The sequence below is a fragment of the Mus pahari genome, unplaced genomic scaffold (genome assembly GCF_900095145.1).
Source record: "Mus pahari unplaced genomic scaffold, PAHARI_EIJ_v1.1 scaffold_7801_1, whole genome shotgun sequence".
Lineage (NCBI taxonomy): Eukaryota > Metazoa > Chordata > Mammalia > Rodentia > Muridae > Mus > Mus pahari.
In genome coordinates, this window is record NW_018393315.1 from 1,605 (window position 1) to 15,654 (window position 14,050).

The window sequence follows — 14,050 nt, forward strand, 5'->3', positions numbered from 1 at the left end:
ATACTGTTGAGACAATAAGCATTGATAGAGTTGATGAAAAAAAATGTCCAGTTAAGGTCAGGAAAGAAAAGGTGAGAATGGAGCTGAAGTGAGGAAGATTTTGTGGAGAACAATGTGGTAACACTGTTTACATATGTGAGAATGAAAGACATGGATACAAGATGTGTTCAAGTCACACCAACAGGGACATGCCTGGAGGAAAGGTATTTCTTTCCTAAAATACTAAAATGGACCACAGAATGGGACAATACAGTGCCTACTTCTTATTTTCTGGTTATTTTGTAATACCATGCCACTAGACATTGCTTGAAGAGGAAAATTAGTTTCTGCATTGCTTTATCATGATATATCTCATTTTCTTGTGAAGGAGGCAAATGCTAACTTAAAATTTTACTAGATATTATATATATATATATAACATATATAACATATATATGTACTCTCATACATGTATACATATATATATTCCATATTATAATGCATATACATATGTACATATGTATATATATATATACATTCCATATCATAAATGTGGTAATCCTGGAAGGTGCAAGGTAGATCTGCCAATCAAAGAACCATGGCTTCATAGAAGAGAAATTGAGAAGGCAAGGATAAGCCCTATGGTNTGAAATCATGTATTATCTCTCACAGTTATCAAAGCTCAATGACGTACTGAGATTGAGGGAAATGCGTCTGACTGTGGTAGAACCATTGGTTGTCTTTTGGATTAAGTAAATACACAAAGATTAGACACTTGTGACTTGAGAAGAGTTATCAGAAGCCACAGACACATACTTCCCACATCATCCTATGTGTTGTTCTATGCTGTCTCAGAGTCCATCAAAAGGGGGTTCTTCTGTCTTTTACTTGATCTTGGATACAAAATAAATCTTTTTTTCATTTCTTAGCTTGTAATATTATGCTANCAACAGAAACTGACCGAGACACAAAATTATTACTGAGAAATGTGAGTATAGACAGTGAGGCACAATGAAGTTTATGAGGTATCATCAGATCAAACTAATAGAGCTGTAGAAGCCACAGAAGGTTGTATACAGTTTCAAAAAATTATGTTTATCCATGTAATTAATTTTAAACAAAGAAGTAACATGATTATATTTTTTGAAGTATCTCCCTTGGCAGCAATGTGTACCAACACATTCATTGAAGCAACAGTGGTCACAGTAAGTCACTCATAAAAACACTCCTCCGAGTCTTCTGGAGATGTGAGCAGAGTAGTCATTCTATGGATGGACAAAAACATTTATTGAAATTCCACTGTCTGAATTACTAAACTGAGTACTAAGATATTGCCTCTGTCATTAAGGGAATTATAGACAAAAAGATTGACAGGAAACTGGTTACTCTATCACAGTGGAAAAAAAAAAAAAAAAAAAAAAGGTTAAATAGCACAGCATTCGAAAGAGAATTCCTGAAAGACATTCAACAAATTGTCTTTATGTCTGTCTACAGAGTCATTTTTAATGAACTCCAAATCTTGTTTCTCCCTTTGCTATTCTAGTTTCCATTGTTCAATTGGTGCTTTTAGGGAAACCCATTGCCAAAAGACCAGATATGGGTTGACACTTATTCTATTCGGCAGAGAGTGAATTGTCTTCACACCAACTTCTTGAAATAAAAGATGCAGGATGAACTACACTCAGGCTCCTGGCTTCATCCAGCTGGGACTGTCCAGTAACCCAGAGAAATGGCATCCCCTCTTTAGAATCTTTCTTGCTCTCTACTTGCTGGGAATTTTACGGAACCTGCTACTTCTGTTAACTATTGGTGCTGATGTCCACCTCCACACCCCCATGTATTTTTTCCTCAGTCAGCTCTCACTCATGGATCTTTTCATCACCACCACAGCCCCTAAAATGCTGGAGGCTCTGTGGTGGGGAGATGGATCTATCTCATTCTCTGGATGCCTGACTCAGTTGTACTTCTTTGCTGTTTTTGCTGACATATATAACTTGTTTCTAGCAGTCATGGCTATTGACCGCAATGCTGCTATCTGCCACCCACTGCTCTACCCACTTCTAATGACTACTTGTAGATGTAGAGTTCTGGTCAGTGGGTCATGGGGAGTAGCTCATTGTGTGTCTCTTACCCATACATTGTTGCTTTCTCTATTATATTTTCATACCAATCAAGAAATTCTCGTTTCTTCTGTGATTTTGGGCCTCTCTTATAGCTTTCCTGCTCTGATGCTCAACTCAGTGAAGGTCTGATGTTGACTTTGGCTGGAGTTTTAGGAATCAGTGCACTGCTCTGCATTGTAAGTTCTTATTGTTGTATTTTTTATGCTGTGGCTAGGGTTCCATCAGCACAGGGAAAAAGGAAAGCCTTGGCTACATGCAGTTCCCACCTCTCTGTGGTCCTCCTTTTCTACAGCACCGTCTTTGCTACCTACCTGAAGTCCCCCATCTAGTTCTCATTCCTCTGAGGAGGTGGTAGCTTCTGTCATGTATACTCTGGTAACTCCCACTCTGAGCACCTTTATTTATAGTCTGAGAAACAAGGATGTTAAGAGTTCATTGAGAAGGATCTTGAACATGGTGAAATCTCACGACTAGGGAAGGATCATACCCTGCGTCACTATCAACATGCCAAGTGAGTCAGTTAATACCATGGCTCATGGGAGAATTACATGATTGCTATGGATAATCTTCAGTGTTAACTGGACTCCATTTGAAATCACCTTTAATGCACACCTATGGGCATGTCTGGGAAGTTATCTCTGGAGAGATTTCACTCAGGAGGAAAGGTCCACTTTGAATGTAGGTGGGATCATATGTTCCATAGACTCATCCTAGTCTGATACATGGAAAAAGAAAAAAACCTAGCTTACTATCATTCATCCATTTTTGCTTGTTAACCACACATGCAATGTGACCTGGGGCCCCATCTCCCTTCTTTTTTTATCTCATCCTGATATATTGTATTCTTCAAACCATGAGTAAAATGAAACTTTCAATCCTACATTGCTTGTCAAATGTTTTGCCACTGCAAGAGACAAATATCAAATAAAATGACCTACTGGAAACAATACTGTTTTGGGTTGTATATCCTTTAATTTGTCTGCTTATACTCCTATTCCTGATGCATGAATATCTATTACAATCTGTTACAGTAAACTTCCAACTCCAATAAGCCCATGCAAAAGCACACAACTCAGTTTTCATATTTATAAGCTGTAGATTGGGCAGATCTATCACTACACTAATCTTCTGCCCAGTTATGAGATCCCTTGCTACTTGAGCTTCTCCAGGCCATATGGTTCTGCTCCATTCTCCTCCTTTCTTCCTCCATCATCCCCTACCCTTCCTCTACTCACTAAGACCTCCAGCCCCACCTTTCTCTTCTACTGCCCAATCACAAGCTCCGCTCTTTATTTGACCAGTTTGAAAGGGAAGAAGTTTCACAGAAAATCATCTGAGTAAGTGATCCAGTCCTCCTTGGGACAACCACTCCTGAGGGAGCAAGATTAACAGCAGAATACAAAAAGCACCAGGGCGACTCACAACATTTCCCCCTTTTTGTCCAACTAAAAGGTAATAGAGTTTGGGTATACAATGAGCAACTAGGACATTGCCTCACATTTTCCTTGGCTTGTTGCTAAGTGAAAGAGAATTCTTTCTTTAAACCTTTGCTGTTAACATGGTGATTTTTTTATTTATGGAATTCTGAAGCCTGTTACACTTCCTATCAATAGCTAGCCAATTTCATTATCACCTTGTGCCAGAGGGCCTGGCAGACCTGTATGGGATCTTTTCTGTGTAATATACTGAATGACTCCTATTGCTGAACATTTGTCACAGCTGAGTAAATCGTGAAATTAATTCAGAATCATCCCAAATAAGTTCAGCAGGCACTATGTGTAAAACAACACTTTCTGCATATTGAGAGTCAGTTACTATATTAAGAGACTATTGCTACAAAAAAAAAAAAAAAAGAGAGAAAGAAAATATGGCAACACTATGAGAATTACATATAATTGAGATTGAGAATTGCATATCATTAAGATTTTTGAACCAACTGACAAGGACTCTCAGCTATCTTACATCTTCTAACTTGTATTCTGCCTTTCCTGATTTATGAGCATTTGTGTAAAATGTAGACGCTCCAGAAATTAGAATTATTTTTATTATATGAGGGAGAATCCAATTAGTTCTTTGTATGAACTGAAGTCACTTGCTTCTAGAGTGTCTGTTATTAATCTCTCCCAAAATATTACTGCATGCTCTTTGTGAATGCTCATCTTGTGTCCATAAGGAAGCAATCTCTGCATTAGAAAAAGGTACCACAATATCTGCTGGATACATTCCAGCTAATTGTCAAAGTCTCATTTTTATCTTTTAGTATAAATTCAGAGACCTTCTCTGTGTAGATTTTTAATTTCTTACTCTGTCGATAAGCTAAAAAAAAAAAAAAAAAAAAATTCTAAGATAGATCTTCACTCTGTATGAGAATTCCAGTAGGTAAGAGGTAAGATGACTAAGATCCCAGGCCATCTTTGGATCAATAGGATCCAGATGTGTATCCAGCAATTTCCTTTCTACTAGTTATTCTTTCTCAGCCCCAACTGATATTTTCATCGGGCTATTTAAATCTTTATCACCTTGCAAGGTTTGAAATAAGTTGCTTAGCTCATGAGTAGCCAAGCCAATAGCAGGCCACAGCCAGTTAATATCTTCCAGTAACTTCTGAAAATCATTAAGAGTCCTTAATTGGCTTCTTCTGATTTGTACCTTTTGAGACCTAACCTTTTTCAAACTTATTCTAAATCCTAGATAATTATTGAAACACTCTCTTTGTATTTTTTCAGTGGCAATTGGCAATCCCCTGCAATGCAAGGTTTTGTCTTGGTTTGCTTTTGTTTTTTTACTTCACCAAACATTATTTCCAGAATATTTATATCTAATCAGCCAAAAGGATATCATCCATAGAATGATAAACAATGCATTGAGGAAATTGTTACAAATGATCTCCAATGACTGTTGTACAAAATATTGACACAAGGTAGGGCATTCTCTGTGACAAGACTTTCCAATGATATCTTATTGGTCAAGTTCTACTGAAGGCAGGTACTGAGAAAGCAAACCTTTCCTTATTACATACATGTAGAGGAATTATGAAAAAAAAGTGATCTTTTAGATCAATCACTATGGTAGGCCATTCCTTAGGCAACAAGGAAGGCAATGGGATTCCAGGCTGCAAGGAACCCATTGGCTGAATAATCTTATTAATTACTCTGAGATGTGTCAACATCCTCCATTTGCCAGACTTTTCTAATGATAAATACTGGAGAATTCCAAGGGGTGATATACTCATCCATATGCTGAGCCTCCAGCTGCTCCTGGACTAGTTGTTCTAGCATCTCTACTTTCTCTTTTGTCATAAACCATTGATCAATCACCTTAGTGGTAAAGCTATTGGTGTCTTATCAGCAATGGCTCCTTGAGGTAAAGGTAAATTGTCAGCCCCTGCTATATCTTATTTATGGACATCCTAGACACTCTGTAACTGTCTTTGATGATGCTCCTTAAATTATTTGATTTTTTTTTTATTAGGAGCCTGACCAGATTTGTGACCAGTCTCTGAAACTGAGGGGATATTAATTTGTGTTTTCCACTGTTGAATCAGATCTCTTCCCCATAAGCTAATGACTTTATCAGCCACATATGGCCTTAATATTCCTATCTGACCTTCAGGTACTGTACATTTAAGCCATCTTGTGCTTTGTTTTATTTGGGATAAAGTCCCAACTCCTTGAAATTTGATGTCTATTTCTTTAAGTGGACAACTTGCAGGCCAAGGTTTTGGAGAGATGATGGTGATATCTGATCCAGTGTTGACCATTCCTTCAATCTCAATATTATTTACTAGTATTCTTAGCTTGGGCCTTTGATCCTCTATAGAAATTTGCCTAAATATTCATTTTTGGCTCCCTTTTATGTTTTTTCATATGTCTATGGAATTTGACTGAGCCTTTTTATTGCTCTCACAACATTTGTTTTTAGAGCAATGGTGTTCAATTGTCCTGAGAAAGAGAACTCTCCCTGCTTGGCATTGAAGCCTGCAAGAGGGCCCCCTGGGAGTTTTTTGGTAAGGTGTTGCCTGTTTGTCTATTCCTGCTCTACATTCCCTAGCCAAATGTCAGCCTTTGCGACATCTTTTACATATTCCAGAAGGCATAGGCTCCCTTTTGGGATTAATTTTATTTTCCCTGCAATTTATTCTGAGATTACACTGCTCACCACAATTAAAACATTTGAAATTTTGGGTCGTCTCAAGGCCTCTATTGATGTTAACCTTGCCCTCCATGGTCTTATTACTTCCTTGTGCTCAGAATTATAATTTTTAAAGGCTAAAGATGTGATTGTTGCCTTTCTTACTGATGGATCTAATATACTTTCTACAGCAGAAGTCAACCTTTGCAAAACGTCAAGGAACACTTCCTGNGTACCTTGCATTACTTGAGGAAATGGTTCAAGTCTTTTCCCTGGTTCTGTGAGTTTTTCCCAGGCATTTAAGGCTACCAAGTGACACAATGCCAGGGTTCTTCATCATAAACAATCTGCACCTCTATCTTAACAATGTGACCTTCACCCAGCAGCTGATCTTTAGAAATATCTCTACCCCTGGTTCTGTTCTGTCATGCTTTCTCCTTCATCTCTTCTCTCCACCATGAAAACCATTCTAAATGTAACACAGGTTCTACTACTGATTTTGCCATATCCTTCCAGTGTTGGGAGATTATCAGTCACTACACTCATGTGATAACTCTTATCATTCCTACCAGAAGCTTACTAACAACAGCCCCTTGGTTTCCTTATAGATTTCACTGCATCTCCTATTCTGAAGATCAAGTCAATTTAAATAGTCCTGTTTTTTTTCTCATATCTTTCCTCCAGCTGAACTTGGAAGCCACTGACAAATCATATTAAAGGTAGCTTATAGTTCACAGAAGATATATCACAAATAAGATGTCAGGAAGCTGGTGAATCTAGCAATAACCCAGGTCAATAGGAGCAAGGTGAGAAAGAATATAATTTTATACTATCTTTTAATGGCGAGTATATTTCAGGATTCCTTTTAAAATAATTTTTTGTTGTTGTTGTTGTTGTTTGTGTATATGTATGATACTTATAAAGTTCCTTATAACATATCATGTTGTGGGAGAGAAAATTGCAAGTTTAAAAATCAAGTTTGCATGCCCAAACCAAATAAACACAATAGGAAAGAACTCTTCAAATGCCATACTACAATAATATACATAAACATTTTTCTAGACTTGTGTTTGTATTGCTGTCTTGTTTCTATAATTTTGTTTTCATTAGATATTAGCACCAGTGCTGCATATACATCTTTTCATCAATCATTCACTCTTGGGGAAACCGTGGGCAAATCTCTCTGACAAAATCTAAACATTTCTTCAAATCATTTTTTAACCCTAGTTCCTCGCATCTTGAGGGATCCTTTAAGCCCTGACTCAAAAGGTGCCTGCTTAGTAAATGCTTGTCCCATGTCCTACCATAGTTATCGTAAGATCTGCACTGTGCTTTACTCTCTAGACTGTCTCATGCGATGCCCTGGGGTCCCTGTTCTATACTCTGCGACCCCCTGGGGACCCTGTTCAGGCAATAGTATGTTCTGACACCCTGGACAGTGGACAGAGACTTGGGGGGGGGGACCTGGAAGAGAATGGGGGGAAAATGCAAAGAACAGACAGCAAGTCAAGAAGACTGATCAAGATGACAAACTGTTATTTTTCCCACACAGGTTATATACTCATAGGAGCAGGAAGCAGGATGGAGTGGGGTTGCTTCCTCTCTGGGTAATCCAGCTGTTCCCAGGAACAAGATATTGACTGCATAAACAGTTCAAAGGGAAGATCAAAACAGAATGAGTTATTAGGCACCTGTCCACAAGATTTATAGTTATTTGTTCTCTGCTGACATCAAGATCTATGTCTATCAGCTAGGTTAGTACTTTCCAACAGAGGCCAAGACTTTGGGCTGGCAAGCACTTAAGGCAGTTAAGGGTCGAATAAGGACACTTCCAAGAGCTATTAGTTAATAGCTCTTGACATGGGGGCTGTATATCATATAATGTAGATATACATGAAATCAGGAGGTGAAAGTGACTGGAAAGGGAGATGTTTTGAGGGATGTGAGACAAGTGGGACAAAAATGAGGAGATGTTAAGGTACAGACTGTGTAGTTGTCTCTATGGAGTCTACTTTAGACACTAGGGAGGTGAGGTTGCATTTGGGATGTATTATGTGAAAAGAAACTAAAGAAAAATATTGTTGAAGAAGACATCTGATTAAGAGAGAATCTCAGCTATGCACATTTTACCAGTATTAATTTGTTTAAAATGGCTATATTTCCTACAGAAATTCCATGTCCATATTTTGCACTATTCTCATCAAAGGCCCCGTGATATTTTTAGCACAGATAAAAGGAAGGAATTTCATATGGAGTTTGAAAAGACACTGAAGAGCCATGAATGGGAAGAAAGAACAATATTGGAGGCATTACAATATTTGATCCCAACTGCTCTATAGGGAAATTGTGACAAGGAGGTTTCTAGTACAAAAACAGAGACATAGAACAGTGAAATAGAATAGAGGCTACAGGAATAAACCCAAGCACCCAGAAATATTTGGTTTTCTTCTTTTTACACACATGTATACATGCTTGAATTTGGAAGGCACATGTGTCTTTGTGTTTGTTCATTTAATTGTGGAGGGTTGAAATTCCCACTGGGCGTTATCTCTAATCACTCATCACTTTATTGAGGCAAGACCTTTCCCTGAACAAGAGCTCTCTGATATGGCTACTCAAGCTAGCCAATTTTCCCCAGGAATCTTCAATCTTTGCCTCTTGAGTCCTGGTATTTCAGGTGCTACTCTTCGATTCTGGCTTTTAGGTGGGTCTTGGGATTAAAAACTATGTTGCTCATGCTTGCAAAGTAAGTACCCCATCCACTGGGCTATTTCTTCCACTAACATTGAAGATATAAAGACAGATGCTGGAGAAAAAAGAGACTGTTTAACAGGTAATGCTAAGGAAACATGATATACTTTCACAGAAAATAGACAGATCTTGAGTCTGTCACAGTGGTACATCTCTGTCATTACAACACTTAGGAGATGAAGACAGGAGAATAGAAATGCTGTCTTAGGGTTTTACTGCTGTCAGCAGACAGCATGAACAAGGCAAATCATATAAAGAACAACATTGAATTGGGGCGGGCTTATGGTGCAGAGGTTCAGTCCATTATAATCAAGGCAAGAGTATGGCAGCATCTAGGCAGCCATGTTGCAGGAAGAGCTGAGAGTTATACATCTTTATCGAAAGGCTGCTAGCAGAATATTGACTTTCAGGAAACTAGGATGAAGGTCTTAAAGCCCACACCCACAGTACAACGCCTACCGAAAAAATGCCACACCTACTCAAACAGGGCCACACCTTCTAATAGTACCACTCCCTGGGACAAGCATATACAAACCATCACAAATGGGGAAGACTATTCAATAGCACAAGTCAAAACAATGTATCTGCCATCAATTAAAAGAAATTTTATGACCACTTTTCTCATTAAGTGGATAGTGCATTTCAAGGAAATTTATATATGTGAGGGAGTGAACTCAAAAATCTAAAGAGGTAACAGGGAATTGACTCTTGATGGACATGGCCACCTAGACCTCCATTGTTCATGTACCTGAAACTAAGGAACAAACAAAGGGAAAAACCACAAGGAGCACAGAGGAATTGTGCAAGCACAGTTTCCCCAGTGGCAGATGAAGAAAAGTACCCTATGTATTTTCACATCTAACCTGCTCAGCCTGAGGGACAAGCTCCCTTGGGACTTTCATGTCTAGATCTTAGTCTTGTTAGAGTGCTTTCAGAATGTCAGGACAATAGATAGGTGTCTACAAATGAAGACTGGAAGCCAGATGTATAGCATGAACTGCCACTTCAAATACAACCTGTGCAATTTCTGGACATGCACCTGAAAAAAAAATGTTTTAACAGTCAGTCAGGTAAGAGAGTGAATTAGGATTACAATGTCCCATTCTTTAGTCTGTCAGTTTGTAACATTAAACCCCAATAAGCAGGGTACGGGCTGATTTCTTTTCTAGTGATCACTGTGTGTGATGCTCATGAAAGCTCTTTGGCTTCTGTATTTCAATGCTGTTTCATCTAATTACAATGTACTTGGTTCTTCTTTGGAGACTGTGTAGTTCTCCAAATCAGAAAGATCTAAATATTGAAAGTGTGATAAACAAAATTAAGTTATGATTGTACAGAGCAGTCTGGTTGATAGTTTTCTTTAATTGGTAAATAAAGATCCCTCAGGATCTTTATAATTTTTCCTCAGTTCATTAATTATTTTCTTCATCTAGTTATTTCTAAGGCTTGAGTGATTACCCCTTTGTAGGAATCACACCAGTGCCAGCCTCTGTTCACCTCTTCTGCAGCTAAGGATTTCTCTTGGTGCCTCCCAGCACCATGGGCCCTCCATACACTTCTTCCTTTATATACAGTGTGAATCCAGGGCATCTTTAAAAGAAAGGAAACAGAGGAAGTTACGTCTCATAGCTATGTCTGCTCTGCTCAGAATTTCTTATGGAGGTAATTCAGGTACTTTCCTAATACTGAGAAGAAAAGAAAACAACTCAAACAGTGTCATTTTAATGTTTCTTAAAGTGTACCCAAATATTAAATGTTTTGTAATTAATTTACTCATAATTAGTTAAGAATTTTACATTCATTGAAACGAACAATATTACTTTAATCATGCACTTGAAATAAAAGGATATATTTTTACAGAAAATGAGTTTTGAAAGAAAGGAAGACAGGAGTTGCATTTAAACAGGCAACCTTATAGACAAAACATGTTTTTTATGATAGACTACCTGGATGCTTCCAGAATCTAAGGAGGAAACAGAAAAGCTTCTGGGGTCAAAGAGGAGAACCCAGCTACCATTGCACAAAGATGGAGCCAGAAGAGAAGAGAAGAAAGTTCTTTAGTGTGTCATGAGTGAGCTCATTTTAAGGTAAGTTATTTTTTAATTTTTTTATTATTATTTTCTTTATTTACATTTCAAATACTATCCCGAAAGTTCCCTATACACCACCCACCGGCCCTGCTCTCCTACCCACCCACTCCCACTACTTGGCCCAGGCCTTCCCTTGTGCTGGGGCATATAAAGTTTGCAAGACCAAGGGGCCTCTCTTCCCAGTGATGTCCGATTAGGCCATCTTCTGCTACATATGCAGCTAAAGACACAAGCTCAGGGGTACTGGTTAGTTCATATTGTTGTTCCACCTACAGGGTTTCAGTCCCCTTCAGCTCCTTGGGTACTTTCTCTAGCTCCTCCATTGGGGACCCTGTGTTCCATCCAATAGCTGGCTGTGAGCATCCAAAATGACCCAATAAGCTAGACCACAAGGAAAGACAGGATTTCCAGTATACTAAATTGAGTGTTTGTCAGTTGTTGCTGGTAAAGTGAGGGAGAGGCTGCAGAATCCTCACAGGAAGAGCTTTTCTGAATAAGGGTCACTAGGATTTAAAAACAAACAAACAAACAAACAAACAAAAACACCTCTAAGAAAACAGAAGCAAAAAAAAAAAAAAAGCACAATGTATAATGCAGTGTATAAACACAATGTAACTTGGCCCATCAGAGAAAAACACAACTATAGGCCCAGTACTTGGAAGGCTAAGGTAGAAGAACTGTGCTTATATGAAGATCGTGTCCTAATAAACAAAGAAACAAAAACAAAGGAAGGGCTCTGAGGAAATGGCCCCATCTATTAAGTGCTTGCTATCCGTGCAAGAAGACACAGGTTCAGAACCTTAACATTCAACAATTAAAAAATGGGTGTGATAATCTGTGTTTGAGAACAGAGACCTGGGGGAGTATAGTCAGAAGAATTTTTGGAGCTCTCTGTGGAGTTAGTCTAGGAGAACCAGTGACCTACATATTCAGTAGAACACCCTACCTCAATAAATGATAGATAGATAGATAGATAGATAGATAGATAGATAGATAGATAGATAGATAGATAGACAGATAAAGATTTAGACAGCCCATTGCCTCTACGTGTGCTCACATACCCTTAAAATTTAACTTGGAAATATTTAATGCCTTATATTTAGGGAACTTGAACACCAACATCAAATAAAATTGAGGAGAATATACACACTGCCAGACTCTTTGGCTGCTGTGATCATTTGCTTCCATGATGTTTCCTAGGTTGTGAATAAAAACAATTCTAAATGAGAACATTTCTATTTTTCTGCATTTTACAGAGAAAAAGTACAGTTACTACTATATTAAAATACAGCTTTCCTTTTCATTTTTATGTATGAAAATGTACTAATTTTGTTTTTAAAATTAGCTTGCAAGATAGTAGATTTCCACATGGGATTTTCAAGCATATTTCATTTTGGTTAATTTTGCTCCCCCTCTTGCCCTATCCCTGTCTCCTCCTCTTATATTGGTCCCCTGTAATTCCCTTCTACATTGTTCCACTGTCTTCCACTTTCTTTTTTTTTTTTTTTTTTTTTTTTTTTTTTTTTTTTTTATTTTTGTTTTCCTAATCACATGGTCCCCTTCCTAGTTTTCTGGTTTTTGCCCATGTTCACTCCAACTTGGATCCGCATATTTAACTAGAATATAAGAGACAACATAAAGTATTTGTCCTTCTGTGCCTAGTTTGCATTCTTAACATCACAGTTCTGACAAATCCATAATTTCAATTTACTTTTCAGATGGATAAAATTTCATTGTGTATAAGTACCAAGCTTTCATTATTTGTTGTTACTTGATGAACATCTAGGCTAATTCATTTTCATGACCATTGTGAATTCAGCAAGAATAAACATAGATATGCAGCTTATCTCTGTTGTAGTACATACAGTTCTTTGGGTCCATCTCAAATTCAGTATAGCTGGGTCACATGGTGGTCTTTAATTTTTAGAGAAACAAACAGCCTGATTCCCATGGTGGCTGCACCACTTTACATTCCTCAAGAGCATTTGTTGTCCTCTGCTCTCTTAATGAAGGTCATTGGGTCCAGAGTGAAAGAAATGTCAAAGGAGGTTAACTTGCACTTCTTTGGTAGCTAAGGAAGCTCAAAACTTTAAAATCATTTCTTAGCCACTCATATCTTATTTTTGAGAAATGTCTATTTAGGTATTTGGTCCACTTATTGATTTGTAGAGTTTCCTGGGGTTAACTATTGCAATCCATTACATACTTTAGGTGACACTAATCCTTTACCTGAAGTATACCTAGAGAATAGTTTTGCCCATTCTGTAGGCTCTATGGATAGCATCTTTGCTATGCAGAATATTTTAATTTCATGTAATCACATTCGCCAATTATTTTGGTGCTATGATTCTTTTCTTAAAAGGGCCAGTGGTTGGAATGAGTCCATCTACTATCATCCTCCTCCAGATAGAATCTTTCAAGTGTATTTACCTCCCAGATATCTACCTGGTAGACTATTTAAAAGCTACTCCATGGTGGAGCCAACTTAAAAAGAGATGAGGAGAAGACAGGGTCAAAATGGAAATGGTCCCATAAAGAAAATATGGTCTTCTTGAGTTCTATTAAAAGTCATTAACTAAAAACAAAATGATTAAGGATAATGTGGTAAATTAGAAGATGTTTGATCACAACCCACAACAGACATGTATTTAACATTGTTATTTAACATGATAATGGATAAACACCAGGAAAAAATTGAGAAGATATCATGGAAAACAATAACTATCTATCAAAATATTTTGGTTATGAAAAGAAAATCTATGGCCGGAAGGACTGGTCAACATGCAGGGTAGTATTATATACTAATTGTCCTTTCTTCTATAGGTGATGTCCAATCAAACCTCAGTCACTGAATTTCTCCTCCTGGGAGTGACAGACATACAAGAATTAAACCCTATTCTCTTTGTGATTTTCTTCACCATCTACTTTGTCAATATAACTGGAAATGGAGCCATCTTGATGATCGTCATCTTGGAC

At 37.8% G+C, this 14,050-nt stretch overlaps 1 protein-coding gene and 1 pseudogene across 1 annotated transcript in view; both read left to right on the forward strand.

Annotated features, from left to right (window-relative positions):
- Positions 1–1,649: 1,649 nt before the first annotated feature.
- LOC110315473 lies at positions 1,650–2,576 on the forward strand (annotated as a pseudogene).
- An 11,324-nt stretch (positions 2,577–13,900) lies between these two features.
- LOC110315470 (olfactory receptor 12D2-like) overlaps positions 13,901–14,050 on the forward strand; it is a 924-nt gene continuing 774 nt past the window's right edge. Inside the window, exon 1 of the mRNA XM_021189519.1 lies at positions 13,901–14,048. Within this exon, the coding sequence (XP_021045178.1) occupies positions 13,901–14,048 (148 nt within the window). The remainder of the gene's footprint in view (positions 14,049–14,050) is intronic.